Genomic DNA, 13,564 nt, shown 5'->3' with positions numbered 1-13,564 from the left:
TTGGTTTAAAATTGCTATAACTTGGCTCTTAGGCGGCCTAAAAGCTTCTACTCAAATTAAATGTCTTGAATTGCACTTATTGTTCGAGGGATATAAAATTGTGTGAAGGATGCACAGCTGCATGCAAATAGAAATAAATTCATTAAATAATGCATTTTTTAAATTAAGGTGTTAATTTTTTTTTCGAATTTTGAACAGTGGAATCGTGTTACTCGTCTCATAATCTAGGGGAAATTTCCCCTCCCCCGTAGATTCGGCCCTGGTTTTAGATAGATAAGGCCGAAACTAAAAAAAAAAATGTTCTTGGACCAGGGTCGGAAATACCCCGTTGACCCACAAAGTGTTAATTTATGTTGAATAGGATAGTATTTTTATGATTTGTGGTATACGCTTTAAAATACTACAGCTATAGGGACGAATTAATATATTTTAGAAAGAGAATTTGAATAATATTCTTCTTCTACATTCTTAAACATGGTTTAAAGAATTTTTTTTTTTATGGAATTCAAATTAAAAAAAAAGTAAGACCTTTCAAAACTTTCTCAATAATAAAAAACTAAAGTTTAGTTTCAAAAGTAACGGAATTAATTCATAAAATAGTATGTAGAAACATACATACATTTGTGCATAAATATTTATATAAAACTTTTTAAAAATTCACAAAACTGTAAATTTTTTATTTTAAAATACAAGTTTTATAGAGAACTCATTAAAACATAAAAATCTAAACTAGTACCCATCGTTTTCCTTGCTTTCTGAATCCTCATAACTTTTTTCGTGTTTTTCATTTTCTTCATTTATAAAATGTATACTACACATTAGTAATTTGTGGTACATGGAGTGGAAATACTGAAAGGTTTTTTTTTATAGATTTCCCAAACTATTTATAAGAGGATCTGGCGTAATAAATAGCATCGATAATATATCGTCATTAGTAGCTACACGCGAACACTTTCTAATGTTGTGTAGCCAAGACGGGCAAACATGAAGAGGGAAACGAATCTTACTAATACGTGCATACCAATGAGAGCCACTGCACACGCATACTGGAGTAAAAAGGCCCACTCTCCCAAACGTACGCCACATGCACTCCTCATCATTTGAGTAGCTCACCCGTTTAGTTCTTAGTAGTTATTTAGTTTTCCATTAGTTTCCGATAGCATTTATATCAATTCTTTCTTAAGTCGACTAAGCGGTTATTGCTTTTGATCACATATATCTATATATATGTATGTATTAAAAATGGAATAAAAATTGGTTAAGCATTACACTTTCTGTGAGATCTTAAGTAAAATTTTGGTTTAAAGACTCTGTATGTATTTTTATATCATGGCAGAAACTTTGAGAAGATTTGATATAATCTTTTGCTTTTATTAAAGAACCGAGGGTTTTTACTTGTAATCTAGTTCTACACTTAGTTTTTATCAGATTCTGAACAGCAAAGTCACGTTCAACATTTGCGGAGGAATGTGGAATAGACAATATACCTTGAGTCATTTTAAAAATGTTTGCAGACATCGGGTTGTTCAGTTCGTTTTTAATTAATTTAATTTGTTCCCAAGACTCGCATATATTTGAATTTTTTAAGTTCTCGTGCTCCGTTAGAAAAGGTGTGAGGTAGAAAAAGACAACACCTTTTCCACAAGAAATCGGAATTGCCAATCTTGTAATATAAATCAAATTTAGTCGAAGTTTGTATGAAGTAGAGAAGGAAGAAAGTATTTGTTTAAATAAGAAGAAATTTTTAACCAACGTACATAAATGTAAAACCAATCGAAATATACATTGCGCTGCATTCCTAAATAGTATCAAAAAGGTCTAAGTGATGTCAATGTACTTTTTGGTTTCAAATTGTATCAAAAAAGCACAATTGTGGCAACTTTATCACCACTGCGCTCACTGTCTGTCCATGCTTTTATATGAGCAAATTTTGACATATAACTGTTGCCAACTTTGTACCTTTCGCAACAAATTTAGTGCTTTTAGGGAATTAAACGCGAACATATTTTAGTTTAGTGCTTGGTTCGTTCTTCGGTGCTCTTTTCTAGGCAATCTATACATATAATAAAATTGTAACAGGTCGATGTCTGTACATTATAGATATTAAAGAAAAATTAATTTGTGGGGTCTTTATTAGAGCACCAGAAGCTAAATCAACCATTTTTAGAATTGTTGTCTGTCTGTCTGTCTGTCTGTCTGTCTGTCTGTATGTTTGTTCGCGCATCACTCGAAAACGAATGCATGGATTTGAATGCAGTTTTAACCGATCTATTCCGAGAGGTCTAACTTAAAATATAGGAAGAAAAAAATTAGATAGCTGCCACCTTTTTGAAAATTGGAGTTTAAGTAAATTGATAAGAAAAAATGAATATTGCAATATGGGCGTCAAAAGAAAGAGGCTGAAGAAGGCTTACAGCCAAAAATACTATTTTAGAGTTGCCACCTGTTTGAAAATGTACATTTAATTCAATTTATAAGATAAATTGAATATTGCAATATGCGTATAAAACTGAAAGGGGTTAGGAAATTATATTGCCGAAAATATTTTTAGGNTGATTCTATGGTGGCATTGTATTTATTTTGTTCATTCATTTATTCATTCCAAATGTACGGAAAACTTTTTCCTTTTACTTATTCGAACGTTCTGGATAATCCAAATGCATTATTTTCATTATTCAATTCATAGAATATTCTGACAATTAGCTGGGTGTGCGCATATGTACAAAAGAAGGCAATTGCATGAAAATAAAGCCTCTAGAGAAACGAAGTAAAGTTTTGCAAATTGTTTCGAGAATAAAAAATCATTTTGCAAATTAAATTAGTTAACTGAGTATAGTTGGAAATATTTACAAGTGACATTGCGTGATTACTTAAAATATTTTCACATATATGCAAAAATACCATTAAACACAGGAACATAAATTTGGTGTTTTTATTTGGAAAAATTACGCTATTTTCAGTATTTTGGTGCATTTTTAAATAAAAAACTTGGCAATACTGATCACTAGCCGACCTTCATCGATCGCTCTTTGTTGGGTTCGGACCGTAAAAATGGGAGTAAAAATCAAGTTTTCGTAGTAGATTTGCATTTCTTATTTTTATAAAAAACAATTCATTTCTCCTCGTAGTTATTCTGGGACTAAGAGGCTAAAACTGCCTTTACATGTGTCGATTTCTGTCGACTGGAAAATCGACTGGCCAAAGCATTTACATTTTACGGTTGAGTTGTCATTTACACGGGTCGATATTGGATAAACGACAAAAATCTACTAGAAAATCGACCCGTGTAAAGGCAGCTTAATCCAGCAATAATTATCATTAAAGTTAAAATGTCTGAGTTAAAATTAATAAAAAGTAATTCCTCTCTTTCTTTACTGGGACAATTTTTACATCGGTGGGCAACGACGCAAATACAAAACTTTAGACAAAGCAATCTTTTTCAATCCAGTTCAAATCGGGCGATTGTGAGGGCTTATTTACGGTGGCAATGTTATTTTCCTCTTTCCAGGAACTTGCGTACATGTAGTTTTTTATGAAAAATATTGATCCCTTGAACATTTTTGACGGAATTCAAGTGTATTTGCAAAGGTGCTGTAGCCCACAAATGTAACAATCGTGTCGATAGAAAGATAAAATATTCCTTTTAGTTTGTATCACGAACCCCACCTCCTTTCTAGTTGAAGAGTATATTTGTTGATGCAACAAAACGTTGCAGATTTTCAGTTGAGCGGAGTAGAGGAGAGGTTTTAAATTATTCGACAAAACGGAACAAATCTACTGCTATCGGAGTGAAATCCGAACGATGGCTTATTCTGCATATGGGGCAGGAAACCCAACTCTTGGGGAATTCCCCGATTTGCGGGGTATTTCAGTTTGCTTGGGGAATCGGGGAATGGACCGTTTTTTGTGGGGAGTTTCGGCTCGTTCAGTTCTAGTATAATAAAGTTTCAAATGGCCAAAAATGATCGTTGATTTTTTTAAATTTTGTTTGTCGTATTTGCTTTCATATAACGAATAAACATAATTTATTTTCATATGAAAAAAAACCGCACAAACATTGGCAAAAAAATTCTAAAACCAAAATTTTTAGACACTTGAAATTTGATCTTTTTTATAATAGTATTTAATGGGCTACAAAACGGCATACTCAAAATCTTTCTAAAAAAAACGGAATTAAAAAGGTCGAAGTTTTTACGAAAGTTGGTTGAATTTTTTTCAAGTATTGCACAAAGTTTCGTACTCGGGGAATTTCATTATCGAAATCGGGGCATTTTTAAAAATGAGAAGGCTTCCCTTTATGAAGCAAATTTACGCTCTTTTTTTGGTGCACGAAGTCAGCATTAATTTTTTCGTAACTTTCCATACCCTTCCCTCCGTAAACTGTTTTGCCCTTTCTCTAGCCCTCGCTCGCACTTTAACTGCTTCGCGGGCCAAAATGTGCCCACCTCTGCAATCCTTATTTCTAGCTTCTTAAGCCTCTTGACAGTTTCGCTATAGGCAAAAGCACGTATTTTACCACCTCATGGCTATGAAACAAAATTTTGTGCAAAGTTGCAGGTATATATAACCAAGAGTACTCTTTTAAATAATCATCTTTTGTTTTATTAATCATCTTTTGAAAAGTTTCTAAATTTATTTCATAGGCAGTAGATAGGGCTCTTAATAAGGTACCTAAATTTTTAATGATCTCAACGACTATTCCTGTAATTTTGGAACTTAGATGGAGATTTTTGAAAAACCTAAGCGCAGTATTGCCGTCATTTATTTAAAGATCCGTATCTTTAAATCTAAATTTGATTTCGTTTGCACGTTGTTTTACGCTGGCTTTATGCCATTTCTTTATATGCAGCCCATAACTTATGTGAAATAGATATTCAAAGCAGCGAATCCAGGCATGTAATGTGGATAAACCAAAGTTAAGATTTTCCCCAAGTTGTGCAACATTCGCAGCATTATTATTCATTCACTGCATTTTGTAATCGGCCCATATTTCCAGAGGGTTTTTATTAAATCTACTTACCAGACTTTCCAAATAAATTGATAGCTCATGAGAAAGGCTTCTTTGTTTTCCAATTTTCGCGAACTAGCTCACTCCAAAGACTAAAATCGTCCATTATGTGGTCAGAATCTAACTCGCCAAACTTGTCCTCTGGTATATCTCTTACAAGTTCTGGTTTTCGTTACATCGAATAAAATACATCGATGCATCGAATAATATCGCATTAATCGATACGTCGGAATTTATTCGTTGCATCGAATTGAAAACATCGATGTTTGCGATGCATCGGTTAACATCGCGCATCTCTTCTGTGAATCTGACTAAATTATAAACTAACGCGTAGTACCTCGTCTGTGTTGCCGTTGTGCGACTAAAGTGGCAATTTTACCCTTTTTAGGCGCCAATACACTTTGACCCAACTTTTTGAAAATTTTGACCCTTTTCAGAGATTTTGTTCTAGGAAATGTTAACAGAACCATGCTATTAAAAAATATTTCCTAATGTAAGTACGAAAAAATGCACCACTTAAAACTTTTAAAGGAAATGCAATTCTTATTCTTGCAGCAATCCGATTTCTATGTTTTGTTTAAAGCTTGTCCCGCTATTTTCTTCTTAAATTTAACAGCGGATCGTTCTAGCAGTGAAAAGACTTTATAATACATGTAAATTTGGTTTTGACTTGGAATCTCAGATTTATTTTTTTTTGCATAGTAAAGAAAAGAAAAAATAATATGGTAACCCTTTTTTCGTCAATTACCCGTTTTGCGACTTTCTGAAAATTCTTAACGGCAACATTGACCTCGTATCCTCCATATTGTTCGCCTATGTGTTGGTCTAGCTTTGTAAGAGCAAATATGTCTAACCCTGGGATTCTATAAGCGGTCTCTAGTCAATAATAGTGACTTTTGGTGGTGAACTTGGATTTTGAAACTATTTGGTATTCATTACGCTGTCTCACGTCTCTAGTCTCAAAAAAAAGTCACTAATTTGTCACCTGGCTAAGAGCAGGTCTCAAAAATAAAAATATGGAGAAAAAATTAATTGCTTTCCATTTATTAAAAAAAACGCGAATATGAAGCGAGGAAATTTGTTCAATAAGAAATTCATTAGGAAGTAAACCAAAATGCTATAATATCATACAACATTAAAATCTATAGATTATTAAAAAAACATAAAACTAATAAAAAAAGAAAAAATACTAAATAAAAAATATAAAAAATCCTCTACGACCGTGGAGTACTCTAACCCGGACCCTCTCGACCAGCAGCCTAATGCTTTGACCACTCGGCCATTGCGACTCTTCGGGCCCCGCGGCAAAAGGCATACATAAACGGTATCAGTTGACTGTCTGTGTTTGTTTNATTCATTAGGAAGTAAACCAAAATGCTATAATATCATACAACATTAAAATCTATAGATTATTAAAAAAACATAAAACTAATAAAAAAAGAAAAAATACTAAATAAAAAATATAAAAAATCCTCTACGACCGTGGAGTACTCTAACCCGGACCCTCTCGACCAGCAGCCTAATGCTTTGACCACTCGGCCATTGCGACTCTTCGGGCCCCGCGGCAAAAGGCATACATAAACGGTATCAGTTGACTGTCTGTGTTTGTTTTCACCACACATTTTTGGTGAACTTTTTGTGACTCTCTTCTACTGAATAGCCAAATCATCTCAAGTCACAAAAATATTCACTAATTGCTAATCTCAAATTTAGTGACTTGAGATGAGACTGAATTACTGAATCCCAGGGTTAAACGCGTTAATATACTGATATGCCGAGGTTTTGATGACAAACGTGTTAGTTATGAGCAGACGTGGGATCGTTTTCTGCCCATGCCTGGTTATGAGAAACCATTACACTGTATAAACGTTAACCCATTGATTGCGCAAAAACGCGAGATTACTTTACAGTAGCAAATGTAAATTTCGATTGTTACGCAGAGGATGTGCAATTAATGACAGTTATAATATGGAAGTATGTAACCGGGTATATTTTAAGAGAACATTAAAATTTATTGTATTAAAGTTGCCTTATGATACTCAGAAAAAAGTCAGCCAAATATATTTCTCTAAACACATGATTTGATATCTATAACCAAATCATATAACTATAACCAAATCATGAGTTGAGAAAAACATATTTAGTTGACGTAACTAAACTCGTTTCTCAGTGTACTGAATCCTTTATTTGTGATGTCTGTGAGCTTTGCAATGTTGAGTCAGTTTATTCTAGAATCGGCGACATTCCTGGCGCCAAATCAGCTTTAGTGTTTTGCCTTTTATGAAAGTATATATGTAAATACATATAAACCTACATATAAGCAATACATACACAGTGCGTAGGTAACTTCCTCGCAGAGATACGTCAAACCAGTCAGTAAAATTACCCGTTCCTTAACTAGTATGAGCTAAAACGTTTGCTTACTAGTCGGCCTTTGAATTGTCTAAGTAAAAAGTACAACGCAATTAATTGCTTTTCTTACAAATGTCGGCTTTGGCGTCGAGTGATGATTAACGCTTCTAGTTTTTAGATCATAGGTTGCAATCCGCTTAGAGGTGTTAAAGATTTTTCAAAATAAAATCAATAGGGCTGTTCAAGATCTTGTGAATAAGACCTTGCATTTTCACATTTCGGTGAATTTGTAAATTCATAACAAAAAAATGCAAACGGTTGCTATGGTAACTGGCATTAAATTTGCAAATGCAAATCCACAATATCCTCATTTGCACAATATCCTGAAGAGCCCTAATGTAAGTAAATTGATGCAAATTTAAGCATGAATTTCAAATTTGAGAATCTGATTTCAACTTGCATTTGGAAATAAAAACTTGCTCCATAAAAATTAACTGAAATTCAGAAATACATAAAATAATACAACAAAAACCGAAATTAAAAAAAGTATACATTAAAAAAGGCGGGAAAAAATTCCTTGCGCAATAACTTTAGTCTAGGACATCAGGAATGGCACGCTAGTGCTTTGCTCTGTCGCCCACTGCGACTGTTGGAGCGCAGCGATAACTTATTTTTTTCACGGGGGCTATCCCGGCAACTGGTATCATGCTAACAATTGCCATCTCGTAGAATACGGCCATGTTAAAAATACGAATCGCTAACATTGAACATGGATGGAACGTGAAATAGTTGGGCTGGAATGTAAACTGGCGGCATTCTAGTTTACAACTACATAAGGCATGTTTTATTCAACCATCACAAGCAAATAGCTAAATCTTGGCCAAATAAAACGAAATTAGCTTATTTCCTATGTTAGCCAATTTTTGACAGTTGTTTGACTGCAAATAGTGTCAAACTAAGTTTTTGCCTCTTTCTAATTGGCGGAAGGAGAAAATTTCTGATGCTGAATGGCAATGCCTCTTGTTCAATATACAAGCCAAGATAGCTTTTCATAAGCCAATATAATTATGTTGGGTAAGTCCTCCATACAAAATAAGCTAATAGCTTAAATTTCTGGACAAATAAAACACGGCTATTGTAGCTTTTCCTGCAGGGTTGTGATATTTACGGTATATGGTCTTCGCATGCGCGTTTGTGGTGCTCGTAACTTGGGCGACGCGGAAAGTCGTAAACTCAATACAGCCAACATTTCTATGATGTAAATTAGGGCATCAATGACGGAATGGACTGAGAAAAAGAAATGACGTAATACTATTTGGTTAGTCCTTAGTGTAAGGGTAAATTGAAATATTGTATCATTTTGGGCATACTCGGTCAGAGCTTCTTTTAATTAAAACTGTATACTAACCATTATTACTTGTTAAAATATTACTTTTCAAAGGCGCCCAAAAATTACATCTCAGACAAGATTTTGACTGATTTCAGCCTTTTTATTATGCCAAAATTTGTACCTTAGCATTTTCCCAAGTTATTTGTGTTAAATAAGTTTTCTTGGCCCCTGGTACACACAAATAATCGGCGATAATTTATATTCAAGCCCAAAAGGCTAAACCTTGTAATAATTGTTAAATGTTGCTTTTGTTTTATATTGATGTAAGTACTTTTTTAACTGAAATTATTTTTTCATAATATGTGCAAAATATGCATATTGCATATTTTTAATATATTCCTCATCAACAGGTTTTTATTTTAAGAAAAAAAAAATATTTTTGGCAGAAAATGATCTCCATTAGCAAAGTATGGGACATACTCGTAGACGAAATAAAGTCGGGTCTAATGTTAGGTGCAGCTTTTTTGACAGATTTTCCATTGAAAATTATGTCAAAAGCTATAACTAGCACAAGGGTCGATTTTATTTCGACTATGAATATGTCCCAATAAGTTTCGAGAGGTAAAATTATAAAAGTCTTTATATGGGCAAATCTAAAAAACAGGTTACCTTTTTGTTATTTAGCGTTGCTTTTGGATATAATTCATTGACTTATACTTGAAGCCCCAAAAAAAATTTGGATCAATTTGCTGCATAACTTTTTAATTATAGGTGTTTAAATTTAAAAAGATAATGAAAACAAGTGAATTTTTTATGTAATTTTTAAGAGGGGCAAAATTAATTATGTCATAACTTTTGAAGCACACCATATTCTGATTTGAAATTTAATGGGCATTTAGCACTTATGTGTATACTTCATATGTAGTAGGTAAGAAAAGTGTGGATTAAAAAAATAACGAAATGGCAAGTACAGTGAAACCCGCTTAAGTACCCCCCTACTTAAGTACCTAACCCGCTTAAGTAACCAACATTTTTGGACACCGTGAATTTCTAAATATAATATGAAGAAAATCCCTCTCTTAAGTACCTCCCCGCTTATTTAGAAAACCCGCCTAAGTACCTCAATTTTTCGTGCCCCATTTATTTATAGCGAGTGGAGGGCAGTCTCCGTAGATCTGGCCTTGCTGTAAACATGTTGCGCATCAAATAAAGGGACTGTGTTAATCGATTGTCTTATATAAGTCTCCAGAAGTCTTTCCAGAGTCTTGATTAGAAAGGAGGAAAGGCTGATAGGCCTAAAATCGCTAGGTTTAACATGAGAGGCTCTGTCTGCTTTCGGTTTTAACACTGCCTGGACTTCTGTCCAGACTCCGGAAATGTAACCGAGTTTTAGGCAGCTGGTGAAGATGGTTTTAAGTCATGGCTTTGTATTAAAAATGACCATAAAACTGTTTACCAATTACATATTTACTTTCTAAGCAACAAAAGTTACCTCTAAAAACTACGCATCCATCAACCCTTCTCATTAGTGGCACACTTTTTGAATCACCTAGTGTGTTAAGTGTAAGCGTCTCTGCTTACAATTCTTCTCTCTTCCTCGCTTGAAGATTAATATTCTTCAAATTAGTGCTAATCAGTTAATCTCGAGTCAAAAGCATGCTTATTGAAATGTTACATGTGGTACATACTAAGAGCAAATTTAACATTACTAAATCGAATTTCGAGCGATTTCTTTCCTTATTAAGTTTATATATATATATTTTTTTTTACAGATAAATCCAGTACAAAACTGTCAACATTAGTAAAATAGGACATTAGGAAAAATGCCAGCGGAAACGAAAACTGCCACCGCTGCTACCGAGGCTGATACGCCTTCGAAGAATAAAAAAGCGAATACGACCGGAAAAGCTGGACTGGCACGTGTCACGTTGCTTGATGGCTCTCTGCTTGATGTCACAATCGATGTGAGTAGCCTATGAGTTTAGATTTTTAAAAACCAAACCACTATCTTTTCGATACAATTTACAGCGTAAAGCCAAGGGCCGCGACCTGCTTAACACCATTTGTGCTGGGCTTAATATTGTGGAAAAAGACTACTTCGGTTTGACTTATGAAACGCCCGTAGATCCACGCACCTGGTTGGATTTGGATAAACCAGTTTCTAAGTTTTTCCGTAGTGATCCTTGGGTGCTACAATTCGCAGTGAAATTTTATCCACCGGAGCCTGCACAGTTGCAAGAGGACATTACTCGCTACCAGCTATGTCTGCAAGTGCGTAACGATATCCTAGAAGGTCGTTTGCCATGCACATTCGTCACGCATGCTCTGCTAGGTTCGTACCTAGTACAATCGGAGATGGGCGATTATGACCCGAAAGAGATGCCCGATCGCCGTTATTTGAAGGACTTTAAAATAGCACCAAACCAAACACCAGAGTTGGAGGACAAGGTCATGGATTTGCACAAGACTCACAAGTTTGTAGTTTGCTTTCGTTTGATTGGGTTTATACGGGACAAGTTTATTTTAAACTTCTAGGGGCCAAGCACCTGCTGAAGCAGAATTGCATTACTTGGAAAATGCCAAGAAACTAGCTATGTATGGGGTAGATTTGCACCCGGCCAAAGATTCGGAGGGTGTTGACATCATGCTGGGTGTCTGCGCATCGGGGTTGCTTGTGTACCGAGACAAGTGAGTACTGTTTGTAAGACTTTTATTGCGTTTATGTCTAATAGATGTTGGTTGGCTATTGTTCTATTCAGATTACGCATCAATCGCTTCGCATGGCCCAAGATTCTTAAGATTTCTTACAAGCGTCATCACTTCTATATCAAGATACGTCCCGGGGAATTTGAGCAGTATGAATCCACTATTGGCTTTAAATTGGCCAATCATCAGGCAGCTAAGAAATTGTGGAAGTCATGTGTGGAGCACCATACATTCTTCCGGCTTATGACTCCCGAACCACCGACCAAGTCATCACTGTTCCCTCGTTTCGGTTCAAAGTACAGATACTCAGGGCGCACTTTGTATGAAAGTAAGCGGAATCCAATTGATCGTACAGCGCCGAAGTTCGATCGGAGTTTGTCTGGTAGACGTTTGACATCGAGAAGCATGGATGGTATGGTTATCTATAGAAGCTTTTAAAACGGAAGGAAGTGAAGTACTAAAATATTTGTAAAATTTAGCTCTCGCAATGGCCGAGAAGGAGAAAGATGCTCAGAAACGTCACACCATGGGACATCCACCAGAGCATATTCCCGATTTTGATTCACCACGTAGTCGAAGTCCATTGAAAAAGGATAAGAAAGAGAAGGTACATTTTTCGTTTTATTCTCAAAAAACTCCCATTTTTAGGGGATAATTTTTGTCTAAAATTTGTTCTCCAGAAGAATATTTTGTTTATAATTTCATTTTATTTTTTAAAATTAACTGACAACATTTATTTCCTTCCTTTTTCTCGGTTTGTTTTCTTTCTGTAATTAATACCTCACAAATTTTCCCAAAATCACTAACAACAACAAAACATCAACCAATAAATCGTCGCACACCGTAAATGTAATGTAATAAAAACAACTACACACTCAAAACTAAAACCGAAAATCTAAAATGTGCGCACTCTCCTTAACTTTAAACGCCTTTTCTTTTCGACGCCTTTGCAAAAATCCTAATAATGGTTTACGAAAAATTAATATGCTGCAAATAAAAAAATGGCAAAAATAAAAAAAAAACGATAAATATTTGTAAATGATTGTTTCTCATTAACATTTAATCCCAACTAACCAACTAAACTCTTGATACCATGCACAAAACACCAACACCAACAACAAAAACAAAACAACCACAAATATTTGATCCAAAAAAACTCCAAATCGTAGTTGAAACGTGAATCGAGCACTGGTACAGCTTCCGCCTCTTCGCAGAGCTCACTCGAAGGCGATTATTCGACCCATACCGGTGCTGATGTGGCAGCCGGCGAGTCAGCTTCGGCCGTCGCCTATTTTGGCAAGGATCAGGTTAATTTCATTTTCAACAGTCAATTTCTATATCTCCATATTTACTATAGCTATTATCGTATACATACATACATACATAAATACAATAATTTTCTTGAACTCAGTTCCTTAAGTTAGAAGTTTTTATTGCCTTATTTCCTTCTTTATTTATCTATTTTAATTAGTTGTTATGTATTTTTTGATCTCAGCTTTATGTGTCTTGTTATTTTACATTCTTGTCACTCAGAGTCCGTGAATCAATCAAATCAGTATTATTGATATTTGGTAATTGGTGTCGAATTTGCTCGATAATTTAACGCTTTACCTAGTCAGTACGCTTAAAAAAAGAATTTTTGCTTTAGCCTAAGTCAATTTACAAATGAATTCAAGCATATATGAACCCAAAATATTTATTCTGTACTTACCTATGTACATACATAAAGTAGTCTCAAATGTGATACATTTTAAAATAAAAAAGCCTTAATCCTTAATTTTAAGGTACAAGGCTACATAGCGTACCACCAAATTAATGAATAAGCGACCATTATTTTAAAGTTAACCACATCTGAGGCTATTTTAAGTAGGTAAGTAAAAGTTTTCCATATGTATGTAGTTGTAGGGCTGCTCAAATAAGGGTAGTGTGGTACAATCTATTTAGTACGATTCACGTTGCTTTCATTCTTTACTGTGTTTAGGAAAACTCCATAAATGGGATTTTGGAATTATAATGACATTTCTAAAGCTTCGAATCCGAACATACAATTTTGTTTTTAGAATAAAAACACAAAACACCTTTTAATAGTTTTATTTAAAGCCAAAGAAAGAGAAAAAACTTGAAAAATAATACAAAAATGTAAACTCACAATATATTCAGTAGCGAGA

At 34.5% G+C, this 13,564-nt stretch overlaps 1 protein-coding gene across 1 annotated transcript; it reads left to right on the top strand.

Moving 5' to 3' along the window:
- The first annotated feature begins 10,462 nt into the window (after window positions 1–10,462).
- Window positions 10,463–13,494, top strand: LOC108374706 (protein 4.1 homolog). The gene is made up of 6 exons (XM_017630706.1): window positions 10,463–10,654; window positions 10,719–11,164; window positions 11,226–11,378; window positions 11,450–11,808; window positions 11,876–12,003; window positions 12,566–13,494. The coding sequence occupies exons 1-6, from the start codon at window positions 10,514–10,516 to the stop codon at window positions 12,818–12,820; spliced, it is 1,482 nt and encodes a 493-aa protein (XP_017486195.1). The 5' UTR covers window positions 10,463–10,513; the 3' UTR covers window positions 12,821–13,494.
- Window positions 13,495–13,564: the final 70 nt, after the last annotated feature.

Source organism: Rhagoletis zephyria, unplaced genomic scaffold (genome assembly GCF_001687245.7).
Source record: "Rhagoletis zephyria isolate East Lansing unplaced genomic scaffold, Rhagoletis_zephyria_1.1 Rzeph_scaffold_08031, whole genome shotgun sequence".
NCBI classification, from domain to species: domain Eukaryota; kingdom Metazoa; phylum Arthropoda; class Insecta; order Diptera; family Tephritidae; genus Rhagoletis; species Rhagoletis zephyria.
Note: the sequence above shows the minus strand (reverse complement) of the source record. Positions and strands in the feature narration are given on the sequence as shown.